Source organism: Lampetra fluviatilis, chromosome 26 (assembly GCF_964198595.1).
Source record: "Lampetra fluviatilis chromosome 26, kcLamFluv1.1, whole genome shotgun sequence".
Taxonomy (NCBI): domain Eukaryota; kingdom Metazoa; phylum Chordata; class Hyperoartia; order Petromyzontiformes; family Petromyzontidae; genus Lampetra; species Lampetra fluviatilis.
This window is the reverse complement of record NC_136300.1, coordinates 8196199-8217670: the sequence shown is the minus strand read 5'-3', so window position 1 is coordinate 8217670 and position 21472 is coordinate 8196199. Positions and strand designations below refer to the sequence as shown.

General features: G+C 49.2%; 1 protein-coding gene across 1 annotated transcript in view; it reads right to left on the bottom strand.

Moving 5' to 3' along the window:
• LOC144942025 (uncharacterized) overlaps positions 1-21472 on the bottom strand; it is a 29236-nt gene that overhangs the window by 5576 nt on the left and 2188 nt on the right. The window contains exons 2-4 of the mRNA XM_078868640.1: positions 5718-5982; positions 4451-4657; positions 1476-1798 (exon numbers count right to left, since the gene is read on the bottom strand). Of these exons, the coding sequence (XP_078724766.1) occupies positions 1476-1798; positions 4451-4657; positions 5718-5952 (765 nt within the window). The 5' untranslated portion in view covers positions 5953-5982. The remainder of the gene's footprint in view (positions 1-1475; positions 1799-4450; positions 4658-5717; positions 5983-21472) is intronic.

Here is a 21472-nt window from a genome sequence, read left to right as displayed (position 1 = left end):
GTGTGTGTGCAGTCGGCACACTGAGGCCATCGATTCGCTGCTACGCTTGAGAAAATGGTTCAACCACAATCGGCTGAAACCCGGATCCCAACCCAGGACCTCTTTCGGTAAAGTCACGTAGGTAAAAAATTAAATTAATATTAATAAAAATAAAACAAGAAAATCACGACGTTTCGGAGGCAACACAAGCTTCCGTCTTCAGGTGAAACTGTCACAGCAAAATATCTGTATCAAGTGAAGAGAAGTCCCAAGAGGCACGACCTTATATACTGGTTAAGGGGGGAGAAGCCAAGATGGGCCGCGGGAGAGGAAGAGTTGTGAGATGGTCAGTACTGCTGCTGGAACTGAGCCTTTGTAATGTAGATGGCAGAAGTAGATAAGCCAGCCAGTATATAAGGTCGTGCCTCTTGGGACTTCTCTTCACTTGATACAGATATTTTGCTGTGACAGTTTCACCTGAAGACGGAAGCTTGTGTTGCCTCCGAAACGTCGTAATTTTATTGTTTTATTTTTATCAATTTTAATTTCATTTTTTACCTATGTGACTTTACCGAAAGAACTAAGAGTATGAATCCTTGCAGTCACGAAAGCTTCAAATCTAGAATCGACTATTTGGCTCTCTCCGATCCACCCAGCCACCTCGGTAACATCCGGTAGCGACGCTCCGCACATCCCTCCTTGCGCAGGCGAGTGGCGGTAGACGGTAAATACATCAGGGCACATCCTTCACTCTGTTGGCCGTAAAGTGATGTTGTTCATTTATTTAACAAATGCCTACACCGGTAGACTGCAACTACAATTGCTGATGGCATGTGTCACCCGCCGTGCGAAAACACGTTTCTCCGCTCGCACGCAGGAAATTACATTGAGCCGAGTGACTTGGCAGCGAGCAGCAAATGTTCACCTGTTCCCAATTAACTGCCCCTGAGATCCGCGCTGAGGAAGCACAGCACGTACTGGTGGTAAGGAAAGGCACGGCAGCATTTTCCACTACACCGGGACCCGCTCTCCCTTGACGCCGCTGCGCAGGTTTCCGCTGTTGTGTTGCTGCACGGCTCTCCGTTTTGTTTTCAGGTCATACCGCATGTTGTTCGGCACGATGTCCGACGTTTCGCTCCCCCGAAGAAGCTCCCAGGACGTGAAGCGAAACGTCGGACAATATGTCGAACGGCATGGGGGGGGAGGGGGGGGTACGACCCGGAAACACACTGCGAGGAATTCTTTCCGCGATCGTACGACTGCTCACTCTCGCCGTTGTGCCGTCACGGTTTTTATTCACCTATCAGCAACATCCTCGCGTGAGTCTCACGGCGAGTTTTTAGGAGGATCCTTTTCGGTCAATTGCCCTTCGACAGAGCTCCAAATCGAAGTCTCACCAACCCGAACCGAGGATCATCATCATAAACAACGAGCCACACTTTGCGCGGAACGAGACGAGCACGCAGACTCCTGAGTGCCGCTGCCGCCCGACCTACCTGCAGGGTGCCGATGGTGTCGTGAGCGGCCTGCAGGTGGGCCTTCACGTCCTTGACGGGGCCTCGCCACGGGCACGTGGCCCCGGGGCAGGGGCATGCGCCAGGGCGGAAGTCGCAGCTCCGCTCGTGCGCTCGCCGCTCGGCATGCGAGGCGGCGTCGTGCGAGCAGCCCGCGGCCGCGTGCCGGCACGGAGCGGCGACCGGCACCTCGCCGGCTGGACGCTCCCCGGGCCGGGCCCCGCGGCGGGCGCGCAGGGCTCTCGCCAGGAGGCGCGAGAGGCCGGAGGGCCGCGCGGACGGGTCGTCGCTCTGCCGCTCCGGGGCTGGCGGGGGAGACGGGGCGGGAAAGCACCCGCGTTGTTGTTGGTGACGACGCGGGTAAAATAACGCGCGCTCTCGTTCGTCCAGCGAAGCCCCATCGAGTCGTAGGACTCGCTTTCAGGCAATCAACGGCGAGTGTTTATACGTGCGGGAGGAAAGCGGACCACCAGGAGAAAAACCCAGGTGCGCGAGGGGGCAACGCTCTATCCCCACTACTATGAGTCCGCTTGCGTTTTTGTGAAGATCAATGGGCACAGCACCTCCAGCATGACCTGGTTTTAATTCTAGATTTGAAGCTTTCGTGACTGCAAGGATACATACTCGGTAAAGTTACATAGGTAATAGAATGTTTTAAGATGGAGGCTTGTGTTGCCTCCGAAACGTCGTGGTTAAATGTATTTGTTTTCTTTTTAACCTACGTGACTTTACCGAAAAAACCAAAGAGTACGGCCTGGTTTCTTTGACAATGAAAATTTCACGTTACTTTCTTTAAATTATGCATAAAGGATAGCTCGTGCACTGTGCGTGTTCTGCAATACGGAGTGGAGTTACAAGGAGCCCATATTCACATGCAAAATTACCAAACATGTCTAAAAAAAATAAAGGTTGTGAATGACAACCATAATTCACGTATTTACCCACCATGCAAAATTATTAAGACGTTGCCTCCGTAGTTCAGTTGTAATTCACGGGGGAATAGTGGCACATTTAGTGAGCACCCTGCACTGTGACCCTCGCCACCTGAGTTTTCTGGCCAGAGGTAACATCAGTGGCGAGTGAAATCTTCACTGGGCCCCACATCCAACCTGCACTGACCAGCATCGCGACGTATTGTTAAAAAGTCCCCATGACTGATACAACATGGGGAGGCCTTCATCCATCTGTGGACTGACAAAGATCTGTACATTATTTTTACAATAAATATTGTAAAATTTAAATCTATGCCTGAATACAAAAAATAATAAATACCATTAAACATGCCTCTGTTCTGAGCTCATAGCAAAGATGCCCATCTCTGGCAAGAAATAATATAGTTATGGTAAATAATCATGGGACCTCCTTTGCCAGTGTCAAAATATAAGAATAGGTTTTCCCCTTTTTTCTGGCAACAAAACAGGTGTTAAGATGTTAAATCACCAAACAGAAACCTTTTGCAAGGAATCATGTCTGCATTAACCACATACACTTGTGGTGAAAATACAAACAAAAAAACATGCTCTGACAGTATATGCATTGTCTTTGAAACTGATTGGTCCACACCGGAGACAGCTTTTTTTAGAGCCTAATCTCAAACAGTGTTAGACCAGAGGACGCCAAAAGGCTTTTTGGCGTCCTCTAAAGAAAGCTGTCTGGTGTGGACCAATCAGTTTCAAAGACAATGCATATACTGTCAGAGCGTGTGTTTTTTGTTTGTATTTTCACAAGCATCTGTGGTTAATGCAGACATGATTCCTTGCAAAACGTTTCAGTTTGGTGATTTAACATCTTAACACCTGTTTTGTTGCCAAAAAAAGGGGAAAATCTATTCTTATGGGTAAATAATCTTGAAACAAAAGGTAAAGGTGCAGCAATGAAACTGCCTGCTCACGACACTGATGGCAGGATAGCATCCACAAGAGGGAGCTCTCGGAAGCCCTTCGAGCGTGCACTTGGCCTACTCTTCCATGCATTCAGACGTGGCGAACCCATTGATGCTGCTGGATGAACGGCGGTGGCACGGGGGATTTAAGAAACGTATTGTTACAACTGCCACGCCACGAGTTTGAGTCGAGCCAGTGACGACTGGATTGCAAGTCCAGTATGGTAACCATTACTCCACAGCGCTGGTAATTAACACTGTAATGTTGGGGAAATCATTTGAAAACAATACCGTGGGGTTTTTTTAATTATGCACGCAAATTATCACCCAGTGCTTGAGAAGCACCCTGCAGCACATTTTTCTAGGAAATGCGATTAGCGCACAGCCTTGAGCGATAACAACTGTACGTAATGTAACGAGTCGTTGAAGAAATGCTAAATCGTGCTGAAAGATTCCCACGATGCACGGCGGCGCCTTCCCATCGCACCAGGAGGCATCACACTGGGGGGCATCTCACCGAGGTCCTTGTATTGAGCCGGTCCGATTGAACATTCCCCGCAACTATTATTAGTATTACAATTACAATGATTACGCCTGTTCACCCGGGAGAACCTCACTCGATGTCGATGCTATTTTTCGGGGTGAGAGTTTTGCTCTCCCCGAAAAAGTTTTCTGTTGCTGTAATTTGCTGACCTCGTGCCCATACCGCACATCTGTGAAAAAGGAGCTTCTAAATAAAGATCCTGACTCTGCCCCGTTTTCTTCATCGGGGACGAGGTTACAGCCGTGTCATCCCAATCAAGTAATTTTCCAGTTTTGGGATATTTGGGTCAATACCGGCTACTTTGTTTTGTTTTGCTTACTATGGGAGGTAACCGTAGAACCCAGAGAGAAGGCCCATGCAGAACGGGGTGGGCGGCGGGGGGAGGGTGCAGGACATACAAACTCCACCCAGGAAGGTTCCCGAGTCAGGAATCGTAACGAGGTGCTTCTAGTCGTGAGGCACGACGGGCGCCACCACCATGGAGCCCTGCATCTGCTCTTGCACAACAACAGCAGCAGCAGCTATTCTCACCGCTCGAGCAGCCCTTGCTGGTGGCGCTGGGGTGAGCCGCGGCCACGGCGGCCACGGCGGCGGCACTGGGAGGGGTGGCAGAGCGCGACGCTGCGGGGGACGTCTTCCCCTGGGGCCGTGAGGCCCGCCGGGGAGCGTGGGGGCTACCGGTGCCCGAGGGACGATCCGACGCCGACGGCGCAGCCTCACCGGCAACGGTGCTGGCGTCTGATGGGGGGGGGGGGGGCGGGGGGGGACACGAGCGTCGGACATTGAACTCTGGTGTGCGCGTTCATGGCGCAGCACGCAAACCACGGTGCATCTAGACCATGAGACTTTCTTGGTGTTTAGGGTTGCATGTTTTTCTCTGAGTGTGGCTGAATAAACACGTTCCATTGTTTGAAAATAAAATGAAAGACTGTGCAAATGTAGAATGCCCATTATTTCTGTCTCAGGAAATACTACATGTGTAGTATTTAGATTTTTTTATTATTTCAATCCGAGCTTGGACAAAAGCAGAGCACTTTGGTGGGAAATGTAACGTTTTCTGCTCCAAAACGAAATCCGTTTTGTGACCGCACAAATTGCTTCCAGTGACTTTGCACGCCACTGAAAGCGCTCGGAGGTCCCTTTTTAAAACCCTGGGCTCAGCTTTTAGCTTTTTCCTGTCCTGCAGCCACCTCGGCTAATTTAATTGTTGAGCCTCCGTGAAACAATTTCCAAAGCAGGAATCTTAATCCTTAAGATCCTTTTTGAAGGGGGCACAGTTACAACATCCAAAGCATGTGGATTTATACAGCGTCTAGACACAAGTGGCTCTTAAGTCGCCGGACTAAAACAGCGTGACGTGCACATTGCCAAGCAGAAGGTGAGATACATATAAAGATATATATGTATATATATATACACATATATATAGTACGCATATCGTAGACAAGAGGCAGACAAGAGGCAGTCTCAGTCGTAGGCAGGAGAGGAGAGGAAGACAGGGCCAGGGAGTCGACAGCACGGACGGCCGGGCGGCGGAGCACTGCATTGTGGGGGCAGCAAAGGTGACGAGCGACGTCCAAGGGGCCTCCGCTGCTGGATCGGAGTGCCCGTCACGAGGAGCCGAGCGAGATGAAGGGGGGGAGGGGGGGCGGCTGCCGCGCTCCAACCGCAGACACCCCCCACCCCACCGGCTTCGAGCGGCAAATTATCCCATCGCCCAGCCGGGGAGCTACTGCCCCCAAAATGCGGCGCGGAAGCCTCCGTGAAGCCGCGAAGAAGCCGCCGTGAAACCGCTCACCGGCAGGTGCTTCCAGCGGCGCGGCCACCTCCGGCAAGCGCGGCGCCACGGCGCGGTCGGCACGCTCCCCCCCGGCCGCTGCCCGTTTCCTCCGCGGGTCGCGCAGCCGCGTCACGCAGCTCAGCAGCTCCCAGGCTGCGCGCCAGGGGGGCACCATCCCCCCCCCTCCTCCTCCTCCTCCCAGGCAGCGCCGGGCGCCCGCGGTCTTGGGCTGCTGCTGCTGCTCGCGGCTCATGCTCCCGGGCCACGCGCAGCGCGATCCTCTCTACGCGATGCACACGAGACAAGATTTATGAAGGAGATATCATATTAATTATTATACCGACTGCTTATTTACATCATTACTTTGCGATCCCTTCCCCGCACCTCCGATTAGCATGGTTGCGGCTACGTACGGTGCGAAAGAAGTTCAACATGCACACGTACAACGTACATGCGTCGGGTGTAATCCGAATTGAGTAGCTTGAGTCACTGGTGTTTGCAGGTAGGGGGGTGACGCTGGCTCTGGCTCGGATATGTCCCGCGATGGCAGCGCGTTGGTCGCCGTGGCTCAAGCAAGCAGCGGTTAATGTCTGCGAAGTGCTGCAGAGCTTGCATGGTCATAGCCCTGTCCCGTTGAGAGAAAGAGATGTGCCTCGACATCGTAAAGCCAGAACTGATTATGCCTTCATCACGAGTGCTGTTTGAATCAAATTAATCAAAGAACCCTCGGAGCAGTTCGCTTTTGAATTCGCGCAGTAATTTCATCGTACGAATCTGGCGGATGCATTTTTTAAGAGGCCGTGTGTGTGTGTTAAGGGTGGGGGGGGGACCAGGGAAATTAAACCCAATCAGGCGATGAGACATCACCACTGTCTCAAGGCCGTCCCCCACAGCGCTCAGAAAGCATTGCATTACGACGACGCTTATATGACCACTGTTCTAAGTACAATCACGCCGTTTACCGAGCAAAGCCTCACAGATGCTCGGCACTCTTTCTTTTCAGGAGGGCATTCAAAGTAGGAGACTGTTCTGCGTAATCCCAATCGAGTCGTTTTCAGGAAATTTTCTGGATCATACTTAGGGTTCTCGGTCACTGATTGTGTTTTGCCTTTGTGAAATGCCATTTTTTCGTTCCTTTTATTGTTGTTCATAAAACGGCGTAGTCGTTTTGTTGTTGTTGTTTGTTGTTGGCGTTGTCGACCAGTTTCCTTTCGCTGTGACGTGTGAGGCACGCGTACCGATACTCGGCGCCGTGCGTATCGCGCCCCCATTTTGTCACCAACATCTGTGCTGTATAACATCTGTACCATCACAGGACGCCCATGAAATAAGATTCCAGCAGCTCTTTGGGCCCTGTCTGCCGAAACAAATCAAATCTATCTAAATCAATCTACAGTGTCTAATTTGGACTATGATGCCGGCGCGCTAATCGCAGACACACACAAACACCCACTCACACATTCGCTCATCCACTCCACACACTGCAGGTCACAAGAACACACACCCACTCACCCATTCGCTCACCCACTCCACACACTGCAGGTCACAAGAACACACACCCACTCACCCATTCGCTCACCCACTCATCACACTGCAGGTTACAAGGACACACACCCACTCACCCATTCGCTCACCCACTCCACACACTGCAGGTCACAAGAACACACACCCACTCACCCATTCGCTCACCCACTCATCACACTGCAGGTTACAAGGACACACACCCACTCACCCATTCGCTCACCCACTCCACACACTGCAGTTCACAAGAACACACACCCACTCACCCATTCGCTCACCCACTCACCACACTGCAGGTCACAAGAACACACACCCACTCACCCACTCACCACACTGCAGGTCACAAGAACACACACCCACTCACCCATTCACTCACCCACTCCACACACTGCAGTTCACAAGAACACACACCCACTCACCCATTCGCTCACCCACTCACCACACTGCAGATCACAAGAACACACACCCACTCACCCACTCACCACACTGCAGGTCACAAGAACACACACCCACTCACCCATTCGCTCACCCACTCACCACACTGCAGGTCACAATAACAAACACCCACTCATCCATTCGCTCACCCACTCACCACACTGCAGGACACAAGAACACACACCCACTCACCCATTCGCTCACCCACTCACCACACTGCAGAGTCACAAGAACACACTCCCACTCACCCATTCGCCCACCCACTCACCACACTGCAGGTCACAATAACAAAGACCCACTCACCCATTCGCTCACCCACTCACCACACTGCAGGTAACAAGAACACACACCCACTCACCCATTCGCTCACCCCACTGCAGGTCACAAGACCACACACCCACTAACCCATTCGCTCACCCACTCACCACACTGCAGGTCACAAGAACACACCTACTCACCCATTCGCTCACCCACTCACCACACTGCAGGTCACAATAACAGTCACTCGCTCACCCACTTTCTCACTCACTCACCACTGCTCCACTTTGGAATTCCCTCCTCCCTCCACCGTCTCTTTTTTTACCAAGGGCTTGTAATAACCTTGCCCAATTCAAGAAACGTGTTGACTCTAAATCTTTTATAACTTTGATATTGCCTGCCGTGTGTTGCTGGCCACTTGACGTTTTGGGTCACAGTTGCTGGCCTGTGCTCAGCAACTGTGTTTAAAAAAATAAAAACACCTGCTGTGAGCCGGAGTCAAAAAACTTTCCCCCGGACCACGAAGGAATGATCGTATAACAGCGAAAAATTGGAACACGTGTGGAATTGATTCTGAGGTATTTGTCGAATTAAGCGAGTATGGTACATGCCCTCGCAGGGAGGCACAGTCATTAATCTGCACACCAATGTGGCAAGTCAGTGTTGGGTGTCCCCACAGGATTGCTTCCAGCCATATACAAATGTGGAATTTCCACGCAATGGCTCGGGACCACAAATGGAGATTAAGCGATGTGGCGAGCCCTCATGTCATGAAGCGATATTAATACGTGAGGTTATATCGGAATTTTTGGCCTTTGGGATCATTTACAACACGGCGTACGTTCACGACAGGCCGAGCGGTAGAGCGGCCGTAGAAGTTTGTGGCTCAAAGCCCTGCGGCCGCCCCGGTAAATACTGCAGGGCGTATTAACCGTAAAACATCACGCGCCATCTGCTGCGCAGCGGATGTTCAGGATCTCGCGATGCTGTTCAAAAAGATAATTAGCCGCGTGTGTGCTGCCAACGTCACAGTCCAAATTGTCCAAATTTAAAAAAAGTCACAAAGCGAATTACTGAATTTAGAAAAACGCGTGGCAATCGTCACCCCTCCTGCGCAACCCAGCAGGACTCTCCTGAGAAAATATTAAGACTCAGAGAGGCTTCTCCGGGTAAATAACTGGCATTAACCCGATCGATAAGTTATCCACCAATCTTTGTCCTCCAAATGCATTGGATCACTGGTATGAGCCACCGCAGCTGGTGTACAACGTACAGCACACAGCACGAGCTGCTCCTGCCACACAGTCCTCTGCCCGCCGACCAGTGAAGACAGCGGTAGCTGTTGTTCAGTCTAGCATCACGCCATTTCACTGGGTGCTTGTTGGCTGCACTTTCGGGCTGGCTATTGTTGCCAAGATATCAGGAATACCAAGTAACGTTCAAGGCAATGGAAACTGGCAGAGTCAAATGCTTTATTTTCCCAGCTATCCTGTTACAGAAAAAAAGTTATAAAACGAAGGCCACGCAGCCAGTCAGACAACCTGCACATTATCAAGCAAACAACAAGGACAGCTTACACAGGCCAAATAAGCGAGATGTATGTTACAACAGCCAAGATGCAAGCCGACTCGTGAACAGAATACATAGCTAATCAGCCTGCCAAACGGGCAGCCAGCATACCAATTAAGGCTGGGTTCACACCGTGCGACTTGGTGAAGTAACACTCACTCACGCACCGCTTAAGAGATATCACGGAGGGGGTGGGGGGGGTAAGGTCAGAGTGCCGCTACATCCGACAGGTTCACCTGACCCCCATGACACGTGACCTGTCACTTGAATAACAGGTGACGGCGCCTGTTTGCGCTGCTGGCTGAACAGAGGCAGCCTGGCTCAGGGATTTGATAAACTCACCCGGCACTCATCTTCTTGGTTCTTTCGGTAAAGTCACGTAGAAGGGAAATAATAAAATAATAAAAATAAAACATAATAAAATACAATTCTCACGACGTTTCGGCCACAACGCAAGCAGCCGTCCTCAGGTGAAGAACAGGGCTGTCGGAAAGACAGCGTCCGAATATTTTATTATTTCCCTTCTACGTGACGTTACCGAAAGAACCAAGAAGATGAATCCCTGCAGTCACGAAAGCTTTAAATCGAAGTCGCCCGGCACTCTTGTCACCCGCCGCACCGGGAGATCGAATCCAACCGGCGACCTCCGGGTCGCGAGTCGGGCGCGGGAACCATCGCGCCGCGGTAGAATCCTCACCTAGAGCAGACTGTACCGGACTGTACGCACAGTTTGAAAGTGCTTTGACGGATGAATGTGAAAACGGAAATGTCATCAATCTTCATCGCAACAGAAACCCAAGCCAACTCTGCATGCTTTACTTGCAGTGGACTCGTGATTTGACGCGGTGACGTACGGATCAGTCAGGCCACTGTGGAGGCCTCTTTGAAAAGGGACACGCATGTTCTCCTCTCAACCGGAGGGAGGAAAAAGAAACACAAGTGCCGCCGTTTCACGGGGAATGGTTTGCTGCGCATGCAATCTGCCAGTGCAATGTCTCCTGATCTCTTCCTCATCTTGGGCTCAAACCTCTATTGCATTTGTTCGGCCAAAGTTAATATTGTCTCTGGTCTAGGGAAACCGCAAGTACGTGGCAGTCATGCATATAACCGCCTGCCCTAAATGCACGCGAACAGTATTAGCAGTATTGTTAGTATTGGTAATTTAAATAGTATTCAGCGATTCTCAGCGATTCGCATGGCTCTCGGTACGGAGTTTTTCTTTAGGGGACCTTTCTTCCTGATATCCGATTTTAAATTCCTGTCACCGTTTGTTTATCCATCGCCGGGTTTAAAGTGTTTATGCAGTGTCTCTGTTCGTCTCTCTATCCGTGACAGGCATGAGGCTCCACGATAGCGCTCGTGATGATGATCCGACGTGAACAAGAATTCAGTCTAAAAAGCCGAGCCACTACTCGGGACTCGCCCTGGAGAAAAACCAGTCGACCACGGCACACTGGTCGAACACAAAAAAAAAACACTGCAAAATGTACGCCTGATCCGAGTGCAAACGCCTGTCCCATCTATACTCACGCGAGCTTAAAAAAAATACACATCCATTGTGCAAAGTCAAGGTTGGCGTGATTGTGTAAATACAATGCAGACGCCTCCCCCAGGGTATTCACGATTTTACACACAATGCAGAAGCTAAAGGTGCAGTCCTGCAATTGCTTCCGCACCCCACTGCTGGGAGACAGCCCTCCCTCGATTCAAGGGGAGCCCAAGGGAACCCCTTTCAAGGGGGTATTGTTGGTCTACTCTTCCATGCTGCCCGGATGTCCTTGAGGTTAGCGTTACCCCCCACACGTTTTACCCCACGATTATCTTGAAATCATCTTCTTGGTTCTTTCGGTAAAGTCACGTAGAATGGAAATAATCTAACAAATGGCGTGTGCATTACAGGCGTCTGTCTGACAGACCTGTTCTTCACCTGAGGACGGCTGCTTGCGTTGTGGCCGAAACGTCGTGAGAATTATTTTATTGGTTTATTTTTGTTATTTAATTATTTCCATTCTACGTGACTTTACTGAAAGAACCAAGAAGATAAATCCCTACAGTCACGAAAGCTTTAAATCGAAAAAAAAATCTTTAAATCAGTTTCACCAAAAAAAAACCTTGTGACCATACTTCACATTTTCAACTGCAGTACACGCAATAAGAGCTTGCCACGTCTTTATAACCGTTACAAGTGTACACGCTATAACGCCTGTAATGCACACGCCATTAGTTAGAAAAAAAAACATAGTTTAAATCATGATATCGGATCAATGCCGTGTCGTAATTACTCGAATAAAACTTTGGGAAAAGCACTCATTTAATTCGATAATGGTGTAGAGAACATTGCAGCTAATTATTGACAACTTTACTTTATGAGATGGTGGTGATAGTGGCATTGGTTATGTTGAGGATGGTGGGAAAAGGTGGCAAGTGGTATTAGAGATGATAATGGTGATTGTGATTTCGATGGTGATGGTGGTGCTGGTAATGAGCGTGTGACGTTGGTGATAGTGGTGCTCGTGATGAGGGTGGTGATATTGGTGATGGTGGTGCTGATGATGAGGGTGGTGATGTTGTTTCCCCAACAGTCTGTTAAAGTTAAATGTGGGATCTTTGTCTTTGATGTTGAATGGGGAGTGGTGGTAGTGTAGTGGTTAGCGCGCTGCGCTACGAACCCAGCGATCCGAGTTCGATTCCCGCTCATGGCCACCACCAGTGACGATTATCTGAACCGGTCCTGGGCCTCCACTAGGTCGGCTCAGCCTCGAATGAGTACCTGGTGCAGTGTGTAAACATCGTCATTGGGGAGACAAAGGCGGTCGGGCGTGGTGCTGGCCACCCACCCCCTTGTGTGCCACGCCGGCCTTCATAGGTGCTCGCTAATGGCACTTGCCCAAACAGTCTGTTAAGGCTATACGGTGGATCTTTGTCTTTGTCTCTAATGTTGTTCGTGTTAATGATATTGTAGTTAATGGTGGCGATTGTGGTGATTTTTCATCGGTGATGTTGGTGATGGTGGTGACGCACCATGTGCCAATTCGTCACCATCGCTGCGCCCCCGGGAAGCGGGAGGACGAGGGTGAGATCTGCCACATCGATCGTCTTAAAATAGTCCCCTTTGACCCCGACGCTCCCATTGGTGGCAGGAGGCCTTGCCTTCTTAGCGCTGGCGAGTACACCATTTTCCATTTCGCGAAGAACGCCCACATTCAAATGTTTTCCTTCTCCCGGGTGATTTCGGAAATTCACTGGGGAACATTTTTTTCTACTCGAGTGCCACAATGACGACCGTTATTCAGCTGAAAATTCCCCCAAAACATAACGGGCCACTGTGTGCGCGAGCCCACGTGCCCGCTGTGCGCGTACTCATCTGGTCGATTACTCGCTCGCGTGAAAAAGTGCGCACGCAGACCCTTTGTCAATACACTGCTGGAAGGAAGGATTCCTCGTGTTTGTGCCAGTCACGGGGGTTGTTTTGACCATACTTCGCCACGCAGCTGTGGCGGGGAAATCAAACTCGGGCGGCCGGGTACTTGGCATCGGTGCGCGCTAACCGTCGCGGCACCGCTCCACGTTCCCATGTCAGGGGCCACTTCATCCGGAGGACAGCCGCTATTGACTTCCCCTGAAGTGGTACTTATTTTATCGAGGTATGACGAGAATGAGTCAACAAAAACGACCGGAATATGGACTCGCGACCTTCCACTCGGGCAATCGAGCACTTTCCCTCAAAGGGCAACTCGCACGAGAACGAGAGGCCAGGGATGTTTTTTTTTACCGTATCCTTCTCGGCGGCCGCACCTTGTTAAACATCCCAAAGGTTAATGGTTCTGTTTTCTTCTGGGGGGGGGAGGAAAGGATAAGGAATTCTCTCATTCCATTTAATTCACCATCACTGAAGAGCCACGTGACATGGGCAAGGCACACACACACACAGTCACAGGTTGAAGAAACTGACACGGTGCATCCTGCAAAAGCAGCCTGTAGACCAAATCACCTCGTGTGCCCGATCTCGTCACACCTCGCAAGCCAAGCAGGGTTTGAGCCTGGACGGTGCCTGCATGGGTGAGACCACCACGCACCAGCCACCGAGTGAGGGAGACAGGGGCCTTGGAGTGCTCCTCGGTGGCCCAAGTTGGCACCGACCGAACATTCCATCGACGTTGTTTTCCTCTCGAATGTGCCTCGTACACAGATTTACCTCATTTAGCCGAGCTTTTTACCATTTTTTTTCCCTCCACGTAAAAATGCATTTTATACTGAATAAGGAAGCACGCACGCCCCGGCAACACCCCTGTTAAACATCTCACCGATGTGTAAGATATATGCTGTATACAGGACACAACTTCATCAAGGTACTTGGCACAGGGATGCTGCCGTGGTGCGATGTTTAAATCTCCCCGGCGAGGCAGTCGAAACAACAATTTAAATTTTTGAAAGCCGCATTTCACCCGCAGATCCCAACGCGCACGTTTCTTACCCCCCCCCTGCTTCTTTCTCCACTCAGCAGAGTGAGTGGGTACCACCGCAGTTAGGCTGTCAGCAGTTTGCGTGTGGTGGGGTATAAAGTGTGGGTACTCCAACCTCTTGCAAGATGTTTGGCCAGCGAGGTAGTGTAAGGCCAAAATAACCTCTCGGAGGGCCTGTCTAGAGCTCCGTAGAGCAGAGGTCCTTCTGCAAGCAGTGGCCATGAGCCAGCAATTACAGGGCTGCACCTTGACCCGTTTTATCTACCTACAGGGTAATTCGCTGTTAACAAATGCGTAAATAAAGGCCGATGTTGAATAACAAAGAGTATACGCATAAAGGGGTGAACTTCAGCGTTAACAATACATTGGTTTGTGGTCGGAATCAAATCCGTTCGTACTCTCCAGTTCAGAGAGTAACACTTTCATGAAGCAATGAGAAAGGAGCCTCTCGCCGCTGCTCTACGGACACACGCACACACGTACGTTGATGTGAATGTTATTATCGTATAGTACGGCGTGAGCCAATGACTTGGGAGGATCGGAGTCGAACATGGCAAGAGTTTCATGGCTTGGCTTCGCGAACGAAGATCTAGGAAGGACATCCACGTCTTCTGCAGGCACGCTGGTGGCTGACGAGGCCTATGCGGGACAAGCAGATCCTGCCACAACGGCTGCAAGTATAGGTCTGATCTGGGATGGGTCCTGAGGGATCATAGTTCTTCCTCCTTCTCCTTTTGTACTCCATACGGGCCCTGTGGGTATCTTCGGTATAGCGGGGTTGCAAAGGGCACTAGCTCAGGATGGAAGAGCCAGGTTGCCAAGGAAGGTCAGAATCAGAATATGTATTTTACACTGGAGCAATCCGATGAGCTATGAAGCTATGTTTTCACAGATGCCCAGTAGAAAGGTGCTGGAGTGGCACCCGTGGAGCAGTGACCGAGGTTGATATCTCAGACCCAGAGCTGGAAAATGTTTAGAATGGACATTGAAGGTCCCGTGTCACTTTTGCCACAGCTGCTGCATCTATTAGAAGGAAGCGATGTGGTGGCTGTGACTATCTTTGAACTCTGATTTTGAACCTTATTTTTTTTGACAAATTATTCGTACGTAAAATTGTGTTGTCATTCACAACGGCGGTGGAGTGGACATGCGATAGCGTGGGGCGATTGCTCCATGCCGCGATACAACAGACCAAACATCAAGTGCGAGAATCACTCATTGCTACAATCAAAATAATCGACTGTGATAACGTATTTATTCAAGAAAGTCTCATAATGTTATTGCGTATGTATGTTTGCATGTGTGTGATGGGCAGTATGTGTGTGTCATGTGTGTGTGTGTCATGTGTGGTGTGTGTGAAGTGGGGTGGTGACTGCACAGTGGTTAGACCACAAGATCGACTCAGCCTTAAGTGAGCAACCAGTGCGGTGTGTAAACATCAGCACTGGGGAGACAAAGGCAGCCGAGCGTGGTGTTGACCACCCACCCACCCTCACGTGTCCCATGCCGAAATTTGATTAGCATGGTTGGCCATGTACGGTGCGACAGAAGTTCAACATACATACATCAGAAGTACTCGCTAATAACATTTCCAACCAACGTGCGTGTGTATTGGTGAGCATATGTGTGTGTGTATTGGTGAGCATATGTGTGTGTGTATTGGTGGGCATGTGCGTGCATCGGACAGCCATGAGCTCATATGAATCCGTCCCAGGTATGCACACCTGCACAAAACACGCGTCCACCTGCACTGGGACTCACACCAGCTGATGACGCACACGACCACGAGGGCGAGATCGAGGTGATAGGGAGGAGAATAGATGAATAGATAGATGTAAAGAGATGAGGATGATGATGATGACGCCGACGTGATAACAAGACGATGGCAATCGTGAAGTGGGTTTTTTTTTTCACACGCCAAACTTTTGAGTTTATTTGCTGGAGAGATTCAACGTTCAGCGTTGGAGTAAACACAGAACATGACAGTATAGGGTACCGTAGTCACGATACAGTACCCAGGCCGATACTCCACACAGCAGATATTCCTTGCGAGAACACTGTGGCATGGAGAGACGCATAGTTTCGTTAATTATGTTAAAGTAAAAACAGAAACGCGGCATGTCCTTGCACTAAGAGCATAACACGTACAAGTTTGCCCCCCCCCCCCCACATTCAAAATGGGTTTGATTGATAGAATTTCCCGAGTTGTATCTTGCAGCTCATGACTGCACAAACTCACAAAGCGTTATCGGGTTGTCACAGCGTTATGATGACACATTACACAAACAAACACTGTCCAAAGCTCTAAAGTATTTATTTTAAAATATAACAAATTATCCCCCCCCCGCCAAAATGGTCACGTGTTTAACTTTCACTCATATTTCATGACCTAAACGCACACCAGCAGTGAGTGGTATGAGTTCGAGTACCGGTCACGGCTAACGTCAGCGGTACGTCGAGGGATATCGGAACCGGTCTTGCAACGCTTCACTCAACCCCGCGCTGACCAAAGTGGTGAAGTATGGTCTCACAACCCCCATGACCGACACGGGTGTGGAAAAGCCTTCACGCAGTAGTAGATTTATGACGGACAGTAAAGGATAACAATTACAAAGACCCTTCGAAGGAAACTTGTAGAAACATAAATGTGCGTGTGGGTTTTTTTTTGGTGAGAGATGTTAAAACATTTTAGGGACAGACACAAGTGACGTAAATGCGTTAGTATCGATATCAGCAGGGCACATAACAACAACAAGAACATCCATACATAATAATTAGAGGTTTGGCAACGTCAAATCGACTGGACACGTTCCAAGAAAACTATAGAGTAACTATGAATGTGTTTTGACTGCAGACAATGGGCAGGGTACAAGAAGGAATTTGAACATTTGGATGCAAACTGGGCGCATCGAATTGCAGAGTTGTGGTCCGTAGCACCACAACACAACAAGGCAGCGGTCACCGGAGATTGCTAAAGCAAAGCCATGATCGCCCACGTCTTTAAGTAGGGACACGGGGCACACAGAGCGAGAGAGACAGAGAAAGAAGTACAGGGTGTTTCAAAGAGATGGACCCGATTTGAAATCGCTATATCTCTGAAATTAGGTCCATATTTTTCAAACACCCTGTATAACAATTTTGCCATTTAGACTCACGGAGTGACCCAAACTTTTACAAAATGAGACACAATGAACCCATACCTGCCAACCCATACGGTTCACACAGCATTTTGGTCCAGATAAATTGAGTTTTCAGGTCCATACGGCGTACAGCCGTTTCAATACGGGCAAAACAAATAAAATGTGTCTGTGTGTTTGTGTTTCTCCCTTGTGATGGGACGTTGTGGGATGAACGTTGAGATTTATAAGGGCACGCAGGGTGACCAATACGGTCTGAATTGTATAGTAGTGTAGTGTATAGTAGTGTAGTGTATAATAGTGTATAGTAGCATACCTGTCAACCCATACGGTTTACCCCGTAATTCTTGTGTAGGAAAATTGAGTTTTCAGATCCATACGGCGTACAGCCGTTTCACTACGAAGTGTTTGTGTTTCTCCCTTGTGATTATGGTACTTTGTAGGATGAACGTTGAGATTTACAAGGGCACGGGGTGACCAATAAGGCTGACTTGATCTGTAATAAGGCAGGGCACTGAGATAAGGGGTTGACAGAGGTATGAGAACCCTATGCAATACAAATGAGATGGTCAAAGAGAAAAAAAAATCACGAGATAAATACTATACACTGTACATACGTTTTTCTAGAATCGATTGGCAGCACTGTAAATCGTTTATAGTTTTGTAGTCCTCTCATCCACTGCTGGATGACAGCCGCCCTTTCAAGTTTAAGTTCATTTATTAGGTGTAGCCCTGTGAGCCATTCGGCTCTTGAATCGGGTGCAACCGCAACAAACAAAAAACAAAAACATGAACAAAAAACATCTTAAAGTGACTATGTGACTAGGTGCAAACAGAAAATCCAAGAAAAGACAGCAAAATATTGCAGAAAAAAATCACCGTACACCAACGCTGTGTGCAAAAATCCCAGTGGGATGCAAGTCAAACAACCAACAACAACCACAAGACAACTTAGATTAAGGCCATCAGTCTAACTCTGTACTACAACAAACAAACATGGCTAAACCAATACACTTTTCGAAATCACCAAAATAAAGCCATGAAAGCAATGAAACAGTGATCATAGGAACTGTGACGGAATTTTCACAATAAATGGCAAAAAACAACATGTACTACCAAAACCCTGCAGCCATAGCTGGCTGCATGAGTCACTCCACAACAGCAGGAGCATCAATCAGAGTATTACACTGCGTGGGGTCCGCTGTGTTCAATTTGACCATACTTCGCCACGCCGGTCAGTGCGGCCCTCTGTCAAGGGAGGTATGGGCCAAGAAGCCTCTTCAGGTGTCACTCTCCACCGACGTGGGCCGTGGCTGGGAATCGAACTCGGTCGGGTTCTTAGCGCGCCGCAGTGCACGAACCACCGCACCACCACTCTACCCGCTGTTCCTCACAACTTGCCGTCTTTATTATCATCATCGGCCATGGTCAATCCACTGCTAGATGAAGACCCCCCACTTGCCCGCGCCCCCCCCCCCCCGAAACAAAAAAACCGTGGGTATCTGCAAGGGTCCTGCGATGTAATAATCCCCACCCAGCACCTGCACGACGAGCTGATTCCATGGCTCAATCTCCTCGAGGGACGTGCTCCATAGCGGACGCGTTTCGGTCATTTAGGGGCCGTCCATAAATGACGTCACGCGATTTTGGACGATTTTTGAACCCCCCCCCCCCGTCGTCACACGGCGTCACAAAAAGTCAGACCCCCCCTCAAATGACGTCACAAAGCTCTGCCACCCCCCCCCCCCCCCAAAAATGAAACATGCTTCAATTCGCTATAAACTATTGTCATTGTAGTGCGTATTTAATGCGGCACTGCACTCTGATGTTGTAGGAGAAAACATTTATTAAAAAGTAATATTTTATTAAATAGAACGTGTTGTCTATATTTATTTAAAGTTGCGCATTTTGATGTGACGTCACATTTCTCCCCACCCCTCGTCACAAATGTCTGACCCCCCCCCCCTAGGTGCGTGACGTCATTTATGGACGACCCCTTATTCCGGACCGCTGGCGGCGGTCATCCCTCGTTCGCGAGCGACGTGTCCTGCCCCCCGAGCAAGTTCACAATACCGTAGGCTAATGAGTACGACATGGTACAAATGAAACGCTGTTGGATAAACAGACGCAGAACTGTAATCGTGTTATGCGACCAGCAACGTAAACACGCGCACACACACACGGGTGCACACGCACGTGTGTGTGTGTTGATGTTCCGCTTCGAGGAGCGGTGGCGCAGTGGTCAGCGCGCACTCGGCTAGGAACCCCCCCCTCCCCCCCACGTGATGAGAGTTCCGATTCCCACTCACGGCCAACATCGGTGACGAAAATTCGAACCGGTCCTGGGCCTCCCCTAGGTCGACTCGACCTCACATGAGTAGTACCTGTTGCGGTGTGTAACAAGCATCAGCACGGGGTGGGGGGGGGAGACAAAGGTGGCCCGGCGTGGTGTCGATCTTAATAGGTTTTTGCTAACAGAACTTCATAGAAACAGTCCGTTCATGGCTCTACATGGCTTCTGTGTTTGTGTACCGCTGCGTGCTGTACAATAATATTCGAATCCCGTCTATCAGCACTGCACGTGGTACGATATGAACACCAAAATGTTCCCAAACGCGTTGCGTGCAGCCTGTATGACGGTTGGGATCGATAATTATAATAATTATTATAGGTGTCAATTTAATGGCTCCCTGCTATAGCATTACTGGGGTTCAATCAGAACCCGATTTCACCGGAGTCTTTCAGGGTCACGCAGGGCAAGTAACGTCACACCAACAAACGCACAAAACTCTCTACGTCTATTTGTGTAATAACACATGGCGATACGCTAACAGATACCCGGCCAAAAAGATAATGGAGAACGCATGGATGAATCAGAACCATATTCCAAAGCCTTCGTACATCTTCCACCGATCCACCCAAGGCCATAGCCATGGAGTCAACATTGGGGGGGACCAAATCTTCCAGGGGGTCTGGGGTGTCCCCCCCCCCCCAAAAAAAATCTCAATTTGAAAACGAATTTCCTGCCATTTCCTGCCTAAAATATTTTAATTCACTAACACATAGGATGGACTTTTTATTTATTTTTAACAATAATGTCTAATAGTGTATTGTATTACATTGCTCTGTTTATTATTTTTTACCTTTTCTTGTTTCATTGTATTTAATGGCAGAGATTAGGGATTAATAAAGTACAACCATAACCACAATCATATAAACAGAAATACATTTAATAACAATATATTGGGGGGGGGCATTTTGAGCATATTTGGATATTGGAGGGGATATGTCCCCCCAAATATATATTATAATTACAGCCTTGGGTCCAGATATAATTTATGAAGGTGGCATACCGTCTGCTGATCTATTGTTGGTTATATTTACCACAAGCACGCCGATTGTTTGCTGAATTATATAGCCCATAGATGTGTGTCTAACTAGGACCCACATCAAACAGAAGACGATCCTTGACTATACAAATCTGGCAATTCACCAGATGAGCCACTGAATGTCAAAACCGGTCCGGAGTTTTGTTTTGAACCAATGTTGCTCAAGATTACGTACTCCCAGTAGGCCGTGCGCCTTATGGGATGTGTTAAAACTACTCTTACTTTTCATGAACGTGCTCCTCTGTAGGTACGCAGACACCGCTGTTGCACTGCAGCACAGGCAAACACCTCTCCGAACGCGGAGGGTTCGCTTCCTGGAAAATGCCGTGTTGGGCAAAACCGCGTTGGACAAATAACAGGCCTCGTGGGGAAATTAGGGTTGCGTTCCCGAGTCCGAAAGAATCACCCACCCCACCCTCTTTGTTTCACGACTGGAGAACTACACAGTGCCTTATTAAGATAGTGCGGGGCCTGTAGCATTTACTACTATAATGAACCAAGAATGTCTGTGTGTCCCGCGCGTGACGTTACTCCACGTCGCCAAGCCTCCCTCATTAATAATCATGAGTTGGTGACGTAACTCCGCATTGAGAACCCCCCTCATTAATAACCATTAACAGGTGACGTCCTCCAAATGGACACCCCCCCCCATTAATAATAATTAGCAGCTGACGTCACTACACATGGGGGGGGGGGCGAGGCGCCTCCTCCCCCCTCCTCAGCGTCAACTCACAACCCTCACTACAAAGGCAGAACCCTCACGTCACGCGATCTCCGTAACGCTGTTGAGACATAGAAGTAAAAAGGACGTCATGATGAACAAGGGATGTCACCGCGCCCTTATAAATTGCACACAAATTGATGCAATGAATATCACGTCGCGGTCTGCTTTTCGCTTGCAAGTTTCAGATTTACTGAAATATACCCGTCCTTGGCTAGTGTGTTATAAAGGTGCCCGAAAAACAGATATATATTAAAAGACAATTTTTTTACTTGCATAG